The sequence below is a fragment of the Ciconia boyciana genome, chromosome 2, assembly GCF_034638445.1.
Source record: "Ciconia boyciana chromosome 2, ASM3463844v1, whole genome shotgun sequence".
Lineage (NCBI taxonomy): Eukaryota > Metazoa > Chordata > Aves > Ciconiiformes > Ciconiidae > Ciconia > Ciconia boyciana.
In genome coordinates this window covers 4,696,623-4,716,091 of record NC_132935.1, presented here as the reverse complement: position 1 = coordinate 4,716,091, position 19,469 = coordinate 4,696,623, and the positions used below count along the sequence as shown (strand labels likewise).

Below are 19,469 nucleotides of genomic sequence, written 5' to 3'. Positions count from 1 at the left end.
TTGATACGTTTCTTCTCAAATGCAAATGATATGCAGTTTATCATCCCACACAGTTAAATAAATCTAATACACTATTACCATCTAAATAACATGCAAAGACATTTTGACAAGGAATATATTAGTTTAGCATTAAGCATTTGAGAGAGAAATGGCGTTTTCAAAAATGAAGCACCCTACAACACTCCAGTATTACTCATTTTAACAGTACTGCAGCACATAGCTGTGACAATCTGATGCAATTTGTTATTACAAAGAGCTGTAGAGTAGCCTTTTGTACAGATCTGTATGTAACAAATTCAGAAGAAATTCTTACGTACAGCACAACAAAACACAACTTTTAATAAAATTTGTTAATAAAGCATATCCTGTGTTTAACTGAAACGACAAATTTATTTACTAGAAGAGAATTTAACATAAGAAGCATATAGATTTAATGCCATGGTCAATAACAAACTATGGGTACCTATAAATAAGAGAATAAGCATTGGAAATTGGAACATACAAACAGTTTTAAACACACAACCCTACAAACTCCTTTCCCTTCCCTCCTCAGCTGCACTGCGGGGGTAAAATGGGCAACTTGGGCTACACACCAACTCAGTCCTCCAGATTAAGAACTCAGACATCTGTTTTCTGATTGCCAGTAGGAGATAATTAGTATCGCGGTCCTGGTTCATACAGTTCTACTACAGCTTTGTGTTTAACCTCATGTACTCCATCCTACTTGTAGGCTTAAATGTAAATTTATTTTCTTCATGCATAAACTTCAATAGGATTAATAAAATACCAACTACAGATAGATGATACTGCTTGTCATATAATGATAAGCAGCTTTAAGCAACATATATCTTTATTTCTATTTTTCATCTCAATTGGAGTTACAACAAAAAAGTAATGTTAGATTAACATAATAGACTTTAACATGCTTTTTACAAAATTGTGGCTGCAGCTGTTCCTTCATATAGCTCCCATTTTTGTACTTGTAATTATCCCTGTTCTATGCTAACAGGCTTCACATTTATTATGAAAAAATTCTTCTTTCATTACATGAAGGCCCAACTATTAAAGGCTACTTAACTGTTTGATTCTATCTACCATTTCCCATCCAGATTTGCTCTTGTATGAAAATCTGATCAAAGACGAACATACATCAAATAGACATCTGACAAAGAAGCAATCACACCAAACGCAAAAAAGTGCCATTTAAAAATTGCACTCAGCTGGTTAAGTGCCTCATGATGTACTAAAACTAGCAAAAAAAAACCCCCAAAACAAACAAAAAGCTTCACTTGAGAAATAAATATTACTTGTGTAGATAAACCTTTATAGGCTGTTAAGGTGGTAAGAGCGAATGAGTACATTTTGGGGATCGCTGGCACTTTTTGCACTCTTACTAGCTTATAATTATCTATAGCCACTTTAAGGTGCTTTTAGCCTTTATCTCTCCCAGCTAAATCTCATACAAAACACATTTTGCTTCTCAAAAAAAAAAAAAGATTAAAAATAATCTTTAAGTGCACCATTCTACATTTCCAATTTTCCATATCAGGGTTTTGCTTCGCTTTGTCTTTCACAGCAACAATTAAGTTATTTCCTACCAAAACAGTTACTGCTTGGAAAACACATGCACTGAAAGAAACAAGTCGCTCTTAAACTGGAAGCAGCCCCATACTGAGTCCTCCAGGAACTCTCACCTGTTACAATTATTAATTAATACTTTGTGTCATCTGTTATGATCCTTGTTTCCTTTGTCTCATTGTTTCCAAAGTTGTTAACCTAATTACTAAGGTTTGTAGCTTATGAGTTGCAGACTTAAAAATACCTTTCTCAAGGTCTTGCTGGAACAGATGCAAACTGCAACCACTGTAACTCATAAGCTCCTTTTTCCCCAAAGATGATGATGTGGGATCCGAATTTCTCCAGGTGACAGGACTTTCAAATCTTTTTTATATCACCTTTTAGCCTTGTCTATCTGCTCATCCTGTTCATCTTTATTAGTCCTTTCTCATTTTGTTACACATTTCCTCAACCAGGATATTTCTACTAGTGGCTACTGACAGAAAACTGAAGTCCTTCAAAAAAACCGCAATTCAAACAAAAACAAAACTTTAAAAATTCTGCATAGATAGAGGAGCACTATATAAACAGCAAGCACTATATAAATAAGCAGGCAATTCATTAAAGTTATCTTTACCTATTAAAATAATATGGTTTCCTCAAAAATCCTTGTGAACTTATTCACATTATGATGAAAAATCTTATCTTGCACTGCCAAACTCTCTAATTTCACACCTCTAAAAGTTAGCACACGTGTTTTATTAAAAATAAAATAAAAAAGAGACTTCACTGCTACACCAACCTTTTATCCCAATCCCAATTTTATGTTAAACTGTACAGCATCTTTTCACAAAGATAATCAGTAGTGAAGAGCAGATCATTGGTGTATGTATGTATGAAACATGGTCCCACTAAATTATTACAAATAAAGCCAAGTTTTCAACCCCTGAACCTTCTAAAGGACTTCGGATTTTCTGGACTGAAGCCATCAACTGTACAACATCATTAAGGAAACAAAATACTTTCAGTATGAGGATGCTCTTGGTCGTCTTAAAATTTGTGATACATAGATAAATACTAAACTTGCTAATTGCAAGGTCACAATTCAGGAAATCCACGTATTGAGCAAACACAAGAAAAAACAATACCACAAACATTTTCAAGTAACTCAAAACACAGATGAGTCACAACTGAAGAATGCAACTATACACAGAAAACCATTTAGAAACAAAATCACCTTAGAACTAGACTTGAGGAACCCATAAACATTAGCAAAATTGCAAAAAATCATAATAAGCCTCATGATCAAGTTTCAACAACTCCAACCCTGTTTCCCTGGACCAGAGTTAAAGGTGGTCTTCCTACTTCTATACCTTGATAGGTTTCATCATCCTTTTCTTATATTAAAGCACTCGAAGATCTCAACAAACTTTGTGGAATAAAAAAAAATAATCATAACAGAAATGTTCTGTTATTGAACTGAATTTAATGTTCCTGATTAAGAAACAGTTCAAACCTCAAGCTAGAACACAATACTTACTCTAACACTTCATAGTTGGACTTCTTTTCTAATGCATTGCCTCTCATCTCTCCGTAGGATCTCCTGAAGTCAGGAAAAATATTTGAAAGCAACAATTATTGGATGATCCAGCCTAAAACTACAACATCAATGTAGTCAAATCTTTCAGAGACTTACCATTAGAAAACGTTGGCAGAATGAATTCAAGTATAAATATTAGTACCTTATTCTCCTACCTCAACAGATCAGATTTTCATTTACAAAATAATTTCATGTATGGAACATCACACAGGACTATAGCAGTACTGCATTTTTATAACCACTTTAAACCAGCTTAACTACAACGCTAGCAAAAGTAGTGATTTAACCTGCCCTTCAGCAGCTCCTTGCTACCTCCAAAAGTATCTCGCTCCTTTGTGACAGCACTCATGTCTGTGCATGTAACAGGGAGAAGCAGGGAATGATGAAAACTAACACCTTCAATGCAGACATGTTCACATTAAAAAAAAAAAAAATAATGAATATATCCAAGAATGAGTAGGTGTTGTTGGGAGAGGGCTGGGATCATTGTTTTCACTGAGAAAGTGGACTAGTAATGCTTATGGTAAGACAGTCTTAGTAGTCATCTACTAGAAATACCTCATGAAAATGCTTTGAAGAGCCACAGCATGAGAACCGTGGAAAGCAAGACTTGACTGACAAAATAATCATGAGTATACTCATTACATGTTTTGAAATAAGGCACCAACAATTTTGTAAGTGTGTAAGGAGTTCGCAGTTACACAAAGAATTTTGTTTTCTCTGGGGCTACTGGCAAAACTTCTAGCGAAGACACCAGGTTCTCCTACGATACCTAGGCAATTTCATCAGCCTAAATTTTGTTCTATTTTGGAAAGTACTGTTCAAAGGACACTTTTATTCTCTGCTAACAACTTTACATTTGCCATTAATTTCTTATCAATTTTACTTCTTCCCTAATCTCCCTGTGCGAGACAAGAGCATAAATAAAGCAAATGTTTCAGGCTGGAAATTCTCCATAAATTAGCAAAAACCAAAACATGCATTTCAAAAGCTGTGCTGGGAGCTCTCTCAAGGATCTCTTAATCTGACAAATTTATCTTTATTTTCCAGCTGTCTATACAGTTGACAAGAACACCAAAAACACTCAAAAGAATCCTTAGGATTTAATCATTTGAAAATAGCACATTAAAAATTGAGTAACTGCAGAGAGGAAAGGTAGTAGCATTTATCTGTAATTATATTCTTTAGCTGAAGGATTTATATATGCACAACGACAAGACTATTTGCTAAATAACACCACAGATGCTTTTTTTTTTTTAGTATACTTCGCTATACTCTACAGACCTTTGAATTATTCAGACAAAGAATTCACCCAAAAGGCAGTATCAAGATGTAATTAATTAAAATTTTAAAATTTATGTTAATTTAAAAATCACTAGAAATTGGTTACAATACAGTCTATTCAATTTTTCTTCAAACTACGTTGTAGCAAAAAAGTCTTAGGATGTTTTATTCAGCTATACTGGTCAGAAACCGATGAACTAACTATAAGCAGTTTCAAAATTAATGTATATATTCTGTCAGAAAAATGTTGAATAATAAATGAAATTATCAGCTTACCGGATTTCAAGGCAACCTAGTTTCAAAGCAATTTCCTGGTCCACTTGATCTGCTATTTCTAACATATAGTCATTTTTCACCTACAGCAAAAGAAGTAGGTACGCATCACAGAAAGATCAGTTCAGTGCCGATACAGACTAAAATACTGCCCAAACAACTTTAGAATAAATATGTCTTAAGTTTAATTTTTTGGAATGACTATTTTCAATGCATGAAGAGAAAAAAGAAGTTACGTTCATATTCTCCACAAATCAGCTGCACTTTTGTAAGAAACCCATTTCGACTGCAATGAACTTGATAAAAAAATTTTCCTTATCTACATCAATATTACCTATGTTTTATTAAATATAATCAAAATCTACACAGGAGGCTGAGCAGATGGTCGCACCTGCATTCAAGATATGTGAACGTATGCTGTATTCTTGAACCATCTTGGTCAATAGTTTTTAATTTTGTAGGTGCATCTAATCATGCATATAAAACAGGACAACTGTCCACGCATTACTGTGAAAATAAAAATAGCAGTAAGTAAAAAGAGTACTATGTGAAAATCATGCTACGTACTGACTTAATGTTTGAACTAGCAAGAAGAAGAAACAAGAGTGTAACTAGATGGTTACCACCTACAGTAAGCAATAAAACAGGCCAAGGAGTGTGCTTTGACCTCGAGGCCAAATGCTATGGCCAAATGGTCATCCCTCCTGAAGAGGACGGTTGGGCCAAACCAGCGTATTTGGACCACTGCTGGCATGCAACAAGCCCCAGCTCTGCTCGGGCACAGTCTAGAAGAGTGGTAAAGTGGCATGTGCAAAACATGTACCACAGAGCATGCTAAGTATTCAACAAGATGGATTATGGTGGGTCAAAGCTTCATCACGCATCCTGGACTTGTTTTATTTACTAACATCGACGTAGGCAGCAAGTCTACTTTTTAGGTGACACTTTCACCACATTGGAGTAAGTAAATTATACAGTTATTAAAAAAAAAAAAAAAAAGGGCAAAACGAGAGAACAGAACTAGTGCTGAAGAACTTAAGTCCACAAATCCTGTCTTGTGTGCAACAGGCATTTTTCACCAGTAACATATCTCTGCAGAAGTACAACTTTTCTTTAACGGCTCATGTTATCCTCTATCTTATGAAATCATAAACTTGCTATTGAGATCCTAAAGCTGCAGAAAGTCCTGAAGTATCACAAAAATCCACAACTCAAAGAGGAGATTATACGTTATGAAAGAAATACACGTCACAAAATGTTTTTTGAGTGATGACAAGTTGTAAGAAAAACTATTCCAAACTGCTACCGCTATGAAATTCATAATTTAAAAGATGAGGAAGTACAGCAGCAGATTCAACAGCTGGGGGTCCTCTCCAGTCAGCATCCTCCCAGTAACACGTGAGCATGCACCACAGCATTCCCTCACCACCAATATGACAGCTGGCTCCAGCCCTAGACTACAACAAAGCAACAAATACATGAGACCTTCCTAGTTATGAAGTGCATGAGAAATTTTAATTTGTTATTGAAAGATGTGAGAGAAGAAATATGATAAACTGTGAAAGAGTGAGAATATGAATTATTCCAATAGCTGCAACACTAGGAAAAAGTTTCTTGCATTTGGACTCATCCAGGTACTCAACATCACAAAACAATAAGCTTTTAACTCTTCTCAATTCAACTCCTACAAATACTAATGAGAGAGAAGAAATAATTGTCCTTCAGCATCATGTAGTTTGCAATTTGTATATACATATAGAAATAGTCATTCTGTATTCCCATGGTAGCAATACACAAATTAAAATATGTAGAATTAATAACAGTCTTTTTCTTCATTATGCTTACAATTAAAAAAGTAACTTCTCATGTGAAACAGCATTCTATTTGAGTTTTTCTGGTAACATTTACAAAGATTTATCTGATTAAAGGTTAAAAAAAAAGCCCCCCAAAGCCACAGACTCTATATATCTGGTAATTACAATGGCTGTAAGTGATATAAACTGAGAGAGAGATGCATCTTCCAGGACGTCAAGATGTGTTGATTCTGTATTTTCATTCAAACCCATTAAGGTCCCTACATGCAGATTCCTATGTGTTAGCCAAGCAAACAGTCATTGCTCTAATGGATGAAACATCTTCTAATTTATGAAATCATTTACAAACAACCATGTATAAATCAGAGAGAACTGTCAGTTACATGACCACACATATTATGCGTATCTACAGTACACATCATGTTATCTATTTATTTATAAGAGATGGCAGATACATTCCATTCATCTGAAAGACTCGGCAAAGAAGGCATTGCAGAAATATTTTCTGCAGGGGGAATTTAAGGTCCTATTCTTCAGCATCAAGTGTAAAACACTGCCTCATATTATGAAGTGACTGAAGAGTTCTCCCACCTGAATCACCCAGAATCACGCAGGAAAGGAACCTCTGGAGGTCACCTGGTCCAGCCCCTCTGCTCAAGCAGGGCCACCTAAAGCCAGCTGCCCAGGACCATGTCCAGATGGCTTTTGAGTATCTCCAAGGATGAAGACTCCACAACCTCCCTGGGCAATCTGTGCCAGTGCTCGGTCACCCTCACAGTAAAAAAAAAAAAAAGTTTCCTGATGTTCAGAGGGAAACTCCTGTGTTTCAGTTTGTGCCCATGGCCTCTGGTCCTGGGCACCACTGAAAAGAGCCTGGCTCCATCCTCTTTGCCCCCTCCCTTCAGGTATTTATATACATTAATAAAATCCCCCTGAGCCTTCTTTTCTCCAGGCTGAGCAGTCCCAGCTCTCTCAGACACTCCTCAGGGGAAAGATGCTCCAGGCCCTTCATCATCTTCATGGGCCTCCACTGGACTCTCTGCAGAACCTTGATCTCTCCTGTACTCTAAGTCATTACAATGCCTAGAGGCATTTTCAAGACATTTGGCAATCCAGAAGTTTGGGCATTTCTGACCAGCCTGTACCGCTCAGTATCATCAAGTGCCAAAATGGGAAGAAGTTTCCCCAGAAAGGGCACTTCTGGAAACAAGACAAAAAATGCAGAGATTTTGAGTAGTATTTTATCTCAACTAGTGTCCATTTACAATTACTCTTCATTCCACTGCAGAACTGCACCTGTTAGTAATGGTATAGTATTTCTCTAAGAGAAAAATCTTCTATAACCAAGGTTTTGTTTAACTTTAAATCAGAACTACCATCTAGATGCCTTCATAAATGGCACAACGTAGTAACTTAAACAGAAAATTAAATTAGAACTTCTGTTCATCAGTGAGAACATCAAACCTGTCCTGCATTAAAACTGTCAGACCCAAGCTCAGAGCATTTAAATCAGGAATATAATTTTCAGGCTCCGATGTTATTACCATAAATGACCTCTGCAGTACCCATCGTGGCAAACAACAGTACTCTGTCCCCAAGTCTACATGGGGGTATTTGAAAAGAAAGAAACAAACTGAAAATGCAAATTCTACGTGAGTTCAGTTCTTATATGGATGCTCATATTCCAGAAATGTATCAAGTTAAAAGAAACTATAATCCATTTACTTCTTGTTTATATCATCCATACTGAGGTTTAATGAACTTGAATTGTACTTTACACTATAAACTTTTCATTTCATTCTCCTACCCTTTTTCTGAGAATCCACCTTCATGTCTAGCCCAAGTTACTTCACATAAAAAGCTAACATACCTGTTCATGAAACCCATTAGCTAGCCTGCCTTACATCCACCCAAATCAAATATCTATTGGCTAGTTCACTTATATTTAAACTACACACTCAATTTTTTGAACCATTTCAACAATTTCGCATCACCAGGAAATTTCGGAGCTGTTATCCACCTATTCCTTGAGGCATTCAGAAACTGAGAAGAACTGACTGAGCAAACTATTTTTTCAATCCTGACATATAAAACTTCCCATTGCAGAAACTATGCTAATTTGAGCCTACTACTATATCATGATCAAATTTGTATTAATTTATTTTCACAGCTCACTGCCTTGTAGATCCCAGTACTGAAGTACTTAATTTGTTAAACTAAACAGCTTAAGAACATCTTCGGTTTCATGCAAACACGTTTTAAAATGCTGCTAGCCTCAAGTAAGTACTATTCCATAAATAAATAAGCAACATTACCCAAACTTTTAAAGTCTGGAGTTTCTTTCCTCTTCCCCTCTGGCTTGTGAGCTTTCACAAATTCCAGTCATGTTTTCCCAGTTTGACTCTGCAACTACAGGCACCAGAACTTGACTAAGAAAATTTTAAAAACACTTCCAATCCCAACAATTTGGAGGAAAAAAAAGTATTGTGAAAATTCTCAGCTTATTTGCAAGACAAAGGTGAGACATTTTCACCTTAATGCTGCAAGCAGACAGCTGCCTACCTGACTGCATAATTTTGTCAGTGTGACAAGCAGAGAAAAGAGGGGTTTTTTGCACATCCCAGTCCAGAAGAGATGGACAAACACAGATATTTCATAAAGGTGGAGTAAATTACATATATTCCTTCCACCTCCCATTTTAGCCAACAGAGACTCTCCCTTGCTAATTTATTGCGTGGGGTGTGTGGGGGGAGGTGTTGTTTCTGAAGTTCCTTGGTACAGTAATATGGAGTTTCAAGTCTTTCAAATTCACTACATTATTCAACCTGAAGAGTGGGATAAAAATGCCTTTATCCGCCTAAGAAATGAGATGAAAACATAGAAAAAATATCCCCCTTCTGTGTCCACAAGTGACTAATAGCAGTGTTCACAAAATCAGTCATGACATCCTCTCATGAAAATTAATAGCTACGCTCGATTATCATGAAGCACTGCATATACATTATATACACATACTTATTTTTGCATTTAAACTATGGAAGGCATACGAAGAGATTATAAGCTTCAGGAACCCTATGGCCATAATCTTGTGGTCTAATTAGATTGAGCAGTGTCCTATTATGGATAGCAAAGGTAATAAATTGATAGAAGGAATTAATTTTATCTTGCTTTTTTTCAGAAACCTGCCTGCACACATTCTCCTTTAAATTTCAGGAAGTCTAAGGGGGGAGGAAAAAAAAAAAGCCAATTCCATTTCTACTCCCAGAATACTAATGAGAACTTCTCTTATCACCTTTAATTTTTCTTGACTATTCTCTTTGAGATGGCATTAGATCAACGCATGAACTAATGCTCGTACAAAGATTAGATAAGAACTTTGCAAGAGGCTCAGTACGAGCTGCATAACCTCCTAAGGAAAAAGCCTGAACAAATATTAAATGGAAGAGACGCAAGAGATAATTTAATGGTAATTAAGCACACTGCCACAGGGCAATTGAATAGTTTTCCTAGAAGTCTTTTGTGTTTACTCAATTATTATTTTTATTATTGTTGTTGTTAATATAGTTAAATGAGAGAAACGAGAACCTTTTTGTCTGTTTCAGAGAAAAAAGGCCCTATCTTTAAGCACATAAAGCCTATATACATACAAAGACACAAAAATTAAACTCTTGACAAATTTAAAGAATTCTACCAGTTTTTTCTGTTTATTACGAATTCAGAATAAGTATATTAAGAGGGAGGACGAATCCTGATCTGTGGGTTTTGGAGATACTGTTATCTGTGAGCTGATGTTACACCTACAGAACTGCCCTCCTTGGTGGTACATGCAGACCTTTACTTACGGCTTGGAAGTTCAGTTAACAGTAAGCAATGCCTGGAGGAAAGCTGAAAAGTACGTCATCAAGATATATATACTCTTCAAGCAGATCAAGTACCACTGCTGCTGTTCTGCTCCCCATTTTAATTGTTCAGAATGGGATCTCTCCAAAGGCTAAATCAGAAAAAATTGTAGGATGCTATTTAATATAACTTAATGTTACCTAGTTTGTAAGAGAACTCTGATTTATATAAAATTTTCACACAAAACTGGTTTTGAAAAAGCCACCCCAAAAAAAAACAACCAGCCAAACAAGAAACAGCAAAGCAGCACTCCTTACAGATTTCCACCAACACAATGAAGCCTTCAAAGTACTCCTGCTAAACCTGTGTGGTGTTACTTCAGTTACACCACATACTAGAGACCAGATCCTCTGGCAATAATAAGACTTAGTGAAGCCTGGAGTCATCTCAAATGCTTCACGGTCACAATGTTTTAGCAATAAAAATGCATAAAGATTAACAAGGCAAATACTTAGGTTTACACTAGGATTATGAATTCAAATGTTAGATTGCTAAAAGCCTACGTACTTTTTATTTGGTAACAATCAAAATCCCAAAATATTATGTCTTAAGTGAATCACTTTGGTTTATGTTGCTTGCAACACACTTGCTTCCACTTACTTACCCATTTTGCATTCTAGCAGAATGTGCTTATCTCAACTTCCAGAGAAAAATATATTGGAAAACAGTTTAAAGGAGGATAGAGACAAAAACAATTTATTGCTGCAAACTATGGTGTTGATTTCAAGCACCTTTTCCCTCCCTCCCCTTTTTTTTTGTAAATGTTCTAACAAGTTTAAATCAGATTTAGTCAAGCAGGTCTACGCTTTGGAGGGGGGAAAGATTAATCTATTTAAGTTCCATTAAACATGGTATAACGGAAATGCAAACTACTTCAGGCTTCTGTACAAGTACTACTACAATGTCAGTGTTAGAAGAAGTAACTGTACTTGCATTTGCTCATTCGCAGGCTGGCGAATAAGAATCAAAGTGTGACCTACACTTCACATTTGTAGTTACCTTCTCGGTCACAACAGCTACAAAGAGTCTACTAGAAGGAAGGGATGCACTATGTGGAAAACATGAATGCCAAGCATAAATGCACCATGCACCTCTTGGAGGTAGGAAAAAGAAGTCTTTTACATGTCCTGATAAAATAAAAAGTGAAACAAAACTGCCACCCCCCACCCCAAACGTACACTGTCTGTGTTCAGTGAATACATGCTTAGAAAGGGCAGTAGTATTTATAACAAATAAGAATTTCAAAGTTCAACATAATCCTATGCCACAATGTATTTCTTGACATATTAATGTCCTGATATTCAGCGAGAACTCACTTTGTTTATTTACCTTCCATGCTGACCAATATTTTCAAATATTTTTTCATCACTATTCTTCATTGGTTAGCCAGAACAAAAATCTCTCTTATGTCTCTAGTCTTTTGAGCAATAAAAGTTCAAAGATACTCTTAAATCATAAGAAAAGAAAGGAGGTGAACACTGAACCATGAATTAATAAGCTTTTTCCACAAGGAAGACAGGCATGTAAACAAAAGCCCAGTTTCATTTCTGATGTCAGACTTTGAAAATATTTTTTTTTTACTTGAATGGGCAAATTACTGATGGTGCATCTTGTAACTTCTCAAAATTTACTAGGAAATAATGGGCACTTTCCTAGCTATATAAATGGCTAGCAAATTCCAGCTGGTATTATTCAAAATAAAAACTGGAGACAGAGGAAAGCCCATGTTTGTGAACATGAAGAAATTAGAGAATAGCCCTACGCTAGCACACATGATTTAAGAAGAAATCTATCACAGGCCTTGTATTTTATATACCAGCTGCTACTTTCAAAAGCCATCTGCTTCATTTTTCTGCACACGATTTTTTTATGCAGCTGCAGTATTTCAGAAAAACGTTCACTCAGGCTGACAAGCCATCTTGCCAGTGCAGTTCATGAAAACACTATGCTGGATTTAAATTTCTTTATTAAGAACAGGAGTAAAATCATTCTGAACTTAGTACTGAGTGCTTTCCAGGAGTTTAGGGATTTTAAAACCACATATTGCTGTGTCTTAAAAACACATTTTAGGTTTAAATTTGTTTAGCTCCTTAGAAATTATTAAAAAAAAATTACCAACCTTTCTATGGAGTTTTCTTTTCAAGCCTAACTACTGTGGAAATTCTTTAGCAACAGTAGTATCAAATGGTGTCTGAATAAGGGCAAATACCAATAATTAGCCACTACACTAGCTTTCCCAGATCATATAATGTTACCAGGAAATTTCCCACAGGATAATCTCCAATTTTTCAGGAGGACAGTTTAAAAATAAGCAATCTATTTCTCTTGCTTTACTTTCAATGTCTATGACCTACTTACACAACTTAGTCCTTTTTTATTTATTTTTTTTTCAAATTGGCATTACTTTGAAAACTGCATTTAAACAGCACTTCAGTGATTAAGTACCTCCTGAAGAGTTAAGTGTATAACAAAAAAAAAATCACCACCACAGCATATAAGATACTTAGATAAGCAAAGAAAGAAACAAACTGTCTTCTGTACTCCATTTAGTAAGTAGCATAAGAATCGGAATTATAATAGTTTAACGAAGCATGGAAAACAAATATTCGCATTACATCATTTTGTCCTTATCCATTTGTTCTATCCAGCTATTTTTAGCTGGTGTTTTTTATATTCAGAAATTATGTACTTGTGCTTAGTTAATGGCATTTATATTAACAGATACAACCTTCCTCTTAACCTTCCTGTATCTGCAATAATTATTCTTATATTCTCCTCTTTAGCAGCTCAGGTGTGTTCTAGCACCTGCTTTTAAACATTCAAGTTTCTAATACCTGAAGGTATTTTGGTGTTTGGTTTTTGTATGTAATAGCTCACTCCCAGCCACCACAGAAACTGCTCATCAGGATCTTTGTTTTACACTAACACACAACATTTCTGGTGACATCGGTCCTACGAAAGTTCAGTGAAATTTTTCCAGTAATTTATCAACTTCTGTAACATTAAAGTCCAGAATACCTCAATATATCCATACGAAAAGCTGATCATCAGCAACTACTTTTGCGACCAAGACAACGATTGAAGCATATACCACATTTGTTTTCCCCACGATCTCACATTCAAAATGAACAAAGTTGCTCTGTGTTCAGAGTACTCCTGTTCAGACTGCATTTTGTTTCGTGTATGACACGAAGGTATGACACGCAAGTCCACCATGATCCACGACACAGCTCTTCCGTGGTGGTACCCTATCAGACATAATTATCTCAAATATTCTGTAATCTGCCTTGTAGCATTAAATGTACCACAGAAATGCTGTAGCGTACCCTGGGACAGATAGATCATTAGATGAATGCGCAACAGTCACCCTATATAATTGCTTATATCTGTAATCACCAAATTGCAAAAGGAGATGGCTCCTCCAACTTTTCATAGCGGAGTACACCCTCATTTACCAACAGCACATTCCTGTAGGACACTGAATTTTCTTCACTACAGAATCAGAATCATCAGCTTGAAAGAGTAGGGTCCCAACCCACATGACTACAGCTTGAGAAATCTTACGCAAAATTAACCCTCAAAGATTTGTGCCTCAGCTGCTCTGAATGAAGTACCATATGCACAAAAGCCCAAAGCATGCTTCTAATGTCATCAGTATTTTTAGGAGCCACCTTAATGACCGTAATGGTAGGTTTTAAAATATGCACAGGAGGGAAACACATATGTGTTTCCACCCCTATTTACCCATCTGATAATATTAGACTTATTATAGGAGATAAGGCTACATTAGGGAAAATTAAGGCTTTGGCCTTTTCTAGTGGAGTTAAAAGCACCGATTCAGTATCAGGATAACATTCATTTGCCATCTGCCCTCAGCTGCTCCTCCTCTTCATCTTCCAAGGTCACAGACTCTGTATTATCTAGAGGTGAACTTTGACATCTCTAACTAATTTTGGATGCTCCTCTGTTAATAATAAGGGCATTAGAGATGGGGTGGGGGGGAAATCAACTTCTGACGAGGCATTGTTAGGGGCAGAATGGCTAAAAATGATCCCTTCTGTCCGAGTGGGCTGATCTCCAGATGTCACTGCAATATACACTGCTGCCTCTCAGATCTCCGATAAAGTAGGACTACACTCTTGGGAGCCAGATAGTACTCAACCTACTAAGCACGCCTTGCTAACAGCTAATTTTGTACTTCTCCTCTCCAACACAGAATTTTGCTTTTCCAGAACAAATGAGTCCAAGCATCAACGTGAGTCAACTACTTTTTTTTTTTGTCTGATATATACAACTAATACACTAATGGGAATAACATTTTGTTCAAGATTACTAACAAAGACATATCCATGCATCACTACATGGAAACCTGTCCTGAGCATTTTAAATTTATAGTCTTGAATGAAGAGTAATTCACATATGACTGCAAGAAAGCCCACAAGCACTATTTTCACCACTCTGGTTGACAGGTGGAAATTTTAAATCAAAGCAGCCATTTTTCTTTGGACTGAGCTTGGCTGACTATTGAAGAGGTATTTAGGAATACAAGTATGTTTTACATTCCTATCATACAGCGCTGCTAACAGCAAGCAGACATTTGACACAGAACATTTGGAAGATACCAAAGTAGCTACACAATGATACAAACAGCAAGATCTACAAGAAGAATGTCAGCATAGTTTTGAGAGTGTAAATCAACTTTTATAGTTAAAAAAATGAGTACTTTATGAGGAATTGTGAATTTCAGCAATTTCAAGAAACCGACCCCTGTAAAGGATATCTCACTTACAATTACTTTTACAAGCTGTAAGGAGCAAACAGGTGATGTTCAGTTTGATTTATATTTTTATAATTTTTTAAAAAACAATTTTTAATATCTTTTTAAGCAGCTGCAATTCTTACATTTATTACCACTTCCCTTTAGGGGACAGTTTATGTGTCAACCATTAACTCTTCCTGAAAGATCTTTTTTTGTTTCATTTTTTGTTTGAGACAGGCTGCCAATATAAGGAACAATGCCAGCTTTTCTCCCTATGTCCTTGATTTTCTTCAAAGCTTTTCCTGTCAAAGTCATTTGCTTTAGGTCTCCTATTTTTATTAGGGTATAAGAGATGCTGTTATTTAATTAGGTTAAAGAGTCTAATTCCCAGCCTGCACTTCAAATTATATCTCATGCACCTAAGCCTTATAAAACTTTAATCATTAAGTTATTACAGTAATTGCCTGGACTTGAAATTTCCTACATGTTGGGGGACGGTGTTGTAAAAATAATTTATATTTGCATGATGCATTCATCTGCCACAATATAAAAGAAAATTTTCTTTTCAGAAAATACATTTTGAGTGTTAACATTGTCTTCACAGATACTACAGAGACAGAGCAAAAAAGTGCCATTTGTCCACAAGAAACTGTGCCTCCTCTTTCTTTAGAGAATTTTCTTTCTTTTTCTTTTTTTAGAAGAAAAGAAGTATTACCTTTTTCCTCTTTTCTTTTTAAAAACAGTTTTCTTATGAAAATGAACCTGCATTGTATTTGCCTGGTGAAACACAGAATCCCTGTGGCACAGAATTCAGCTTGATTTTTGCAGAACATCATTTACCTGCCCTAACTTTGAGATCATCCTCTCCCTGCTTGCAATTCCTTCCCTTGTGCATTACACAAACTTTGGCTCATTTTAAAAAGCAAAACCAAAACATGGTCCAGTCCTATGGTCTCCTTTATTATATATATATATACACCTCCAGGGCAGCTCTACGCTGCAGGCTAAATGAGGCAGCACAGAGAAAAATCCTACACTGACAAAAACGACTTTTTCTTGTTCTTACGGATCTAAAAAAACCCAAAAAGTTTCTTTAAAAGTCTTCTGTTTGAAGCACAAGGACAGCAACAATGGAACAGCTGATGCCTAAGACCTGATTTCCCTCCCCACTCTCATACAGATGCTTATTCCCTTTTCATCAAGGGATAAACCATCTCCAATTACTGGGGGCTAACGTGTTATTCAAGGATAAATGTGTGCAGGCTCTTGTCCCACAATAAAAGGAAGGCAATTCAAGTAGCTAAAAGGAAGGCAATTCAAGTAGCTTACGTCTGATTCTCATTATATGAATGTTTTTAAAAGCTGTATTTTATCTTGATGTGAGATATGGCTTTCGTTCCTCACTCAGCTATTAAGGGAAAAGAGAGAAGTCCGTCTCCTTTATTTCCACCTCCCAACAGCCTTGTCACTGGAACAGAGGGAAAGGAAGACACTCCAAATGAATTTCACCAACACTTATTTAAAGCAACCGGAAATGCTCCCAAAACGTACGAGAAAAATGTGAAGTCTAATTTTCATTACTCAAAAAACTCCAATTTTTAGTTCTCCTTTCGTACCCTTATGCTTGTTTCCTCTGAAGTTTTCTGGGAAAATGGTAAAAATTCCTCTAAAAGATAGATACCTTTATTCTTCTGAGATTTACAAAACAGTCCACTGAACGGGGCGGGGGGGGGTGGGGGTGAAGAGGTTACTTACTGGTAAAAATTAACTTACAGTATTTTTATTCAGCAAGCTTGTGTACTTCATCTTTAAGGTTTTGGGGGTGGACATAGAGTTCACTTCAGTTCAGATTTGGGTATACAATACAACGGGACACAACTGAAGGCTGGCACATAAAACCTATGCAGAAAGCATCTGCCAGCTGTGCAGACAACCATAAATCTGGCACTTCCTGATTTTTTAATACTTTAACCTCACCATTCAAACAACACTGGGTGGGATCCAATTTGCCTGATTCAGATGAAATTGTAAGCAGTTGGGCCCAGGGGAATAACAATATAGTCAATGCAATACCACCACCTAAATGCTCCACTTAATGGAAAAAAAGAGAAGACACCTCTGAAGACCTGTCAACCACTACCTTCCAAACAGAACAGTTAAAAAAAAAAAAAAAAAAGACACAATTCTAGCATTAGTCTGTTGATCAGAGCTCTCAACTGGGATGTAAAATGACATGCCTTGAACACACAACTCCTCCAGTGAAAAGGAATGGCTTAAGCATCAGCCTCTCCCCCCATCCCAAGTCTCAAAGCTGAAGCACAGCCTGAAATACAGATGCTTCGACAAACTGCACGGTATCAATATTAGTATGACTAATTCTGACGTTACAAACAAGTTGCATAGTTCCCCCCCCTCACACACGCTAATTTTAATCCTTTGCTGTACAGATTGCAAACCAGGGACACTATTATGAAAAGTCTCGTTAAGTGCCCTGCTTTTATACTTCCAATTAGAACAGCTTACGCCCACTGCAGATGGCAGAATGACCGCCACTGATTACAAACGGCTCTACGTCAAGCTACAAACAGTTCTGGTCACAGGTTCTTGATTTGTTCAAGACTCTGGAAAATAAAGAATATCCAAAACAAAGAAAGGTCACAGCATCCTTAAAATAGTCAAAATTAAGAAGAAGAAGAAGAAGAAGAAGAAGGAAAAAAAATGAAAAATTTCACATATTAAGTCCAAGCTGAGAAGACTTAAATGCTTGCACCAATTTATACAGGGCAATGCACTCACTGAAGTGAATGGGAGTAGTCATGCATGTGAAGTTAAAAACGTGTGCCAGTTTTCAGTTTAACAGCCTGATAATTGTGGTTTGGGTTAACTGTGTGAATAAACTGTGTCTGTTGACAGCGATTAAGGTAACATTTTGTAATCTTTACAAATGTTATGTGCTTTTCTGGAAGATGAAGATCACTTGGGGATTCAGTCTCTTTCACTCAAACTTTCACTCAAACTTTCAGCTTCTTTTTCAACAATACTGCTGCTCTGCAACTCACATTCAAGAAAATAATTACATTTTCTAAAATCCATGGACAATTAATGGGTGACAGAGGTCACTGTATTTCTTTTCCTTCTCCATGAACTTTTTAATTTGATGTTCTACATTTTTAATAAGTCAGACAACATGTGTTTAGATGTTATCAAGTTAGTGATAGGTTCTCAGCCTCATCTTGCAAAGAAAAGATGTAGTCACAGGCAGCATCTGGTCCTCAGAATCTTTTTTTCTCATTTATAACACACGAGACACCAATATATTTGACTTTTACATCTACAAAAGCCAATTTGATTACAGAAGTGTTATTCTGTTGGATTTTGTAAAATTCTGTAACTGGGTCCTACATTCATTATCTCTGACATAGTTATTTCTGTGCAGAAAGCTCAAGATATCTATGTATACATGGTATGATTTAGGTACATTCTGTTGTTCTTGCCTGTATACAACATGATGTGTCTGATTGTGAAGGGTGAGCTGTGGTTAGCAAAAGAAGATGTTAAATGTTGCAGGAACGACAATGAGAGAGGAACAGAATGTGAAAAATCATCTTTCCTTGTTTTTCCACATTCCCCTATGCTTTAGGTCTGGTTTATGATGCAGCATAATTGCTCAAATTCTTTTCCTGCCTTCTTTTCATAAGTCCGTGGGGTTGCCTTAACACTTTACCAGATAAAAGAAATTGTCCTAATTTATTCAAGAGGCCAAGTGAGACTTATGGAGCAAAACAGACTCATGAACAGAGAATGACAGCTCTGAAAAGTTGTGCACCTGATTTCCATGACAATGGAGACCCAAATACCTTGCAGCACCCCTGAATGAAGAACAGTGACTTTTGAAGAAATAGATTTAGAAATACCTCACAATAAGGTGAACAAGAAAGGGGAAGAGAGAAAAAAAAAGGTATGGTGTGCAGAGCAAGGAGACAAGAACCTCTGATTTTCATTTTATGATAGAACTAGGATTCAGGGAATTGTCAGATACACGCAGCTGTCGTCTTTGCATATCAGTTCCTGCCGACCTGCATAAGCCTTTTTGCTATTCTGAGCCATTTGTATCTCTTTCTGATGATTTCCACAAATTTAGTAAAAACGTGTTTCTCAGGAAATGCTAAAAAATATTCCTCTGGCATTTTAAATTCCTTACTTGAAAGAAATAGTTATCTGAGGCAGAAATGAGAGGACGCTAAAGGCTTCCCAGCTCTTGGATAGGTAAATGATGGAGTTC

At 36.4% G+C, this 19,469-nt stretch overlaps 1 protein-coding gene across 8 annotated transcripts in view; it reads right to left on the bottom strand.

Moving 5' to 3' along the window:
* The window catches only part of PTK2 (protein tyrosine kinase 2), a 232,081-nt gene that overhangs the window by 97,359 nt on the left and 115,253 nt on the right, over positions 1–19,469 (bottom strand). For all 8 annotated transcript variants that reach the window (XM_072851822.1, XM_072851825.1, XM_072851823.1 and 5 more), the window contains 2 exons: positions 4,718–4,797; positions 3,098–3,160 (listed from right to left, as the gene is read on the bottom strand). In XM_072851822.1, coding sequence (XP_072707923.1) covers positions 3,098–3,160; positions 4,718–4,797 — 143 coding nt within the window. The remainder of the gene's footprint in view (positions 1–3,097; positions 3,161–4,717; positions 4,798–19,469) is intronic.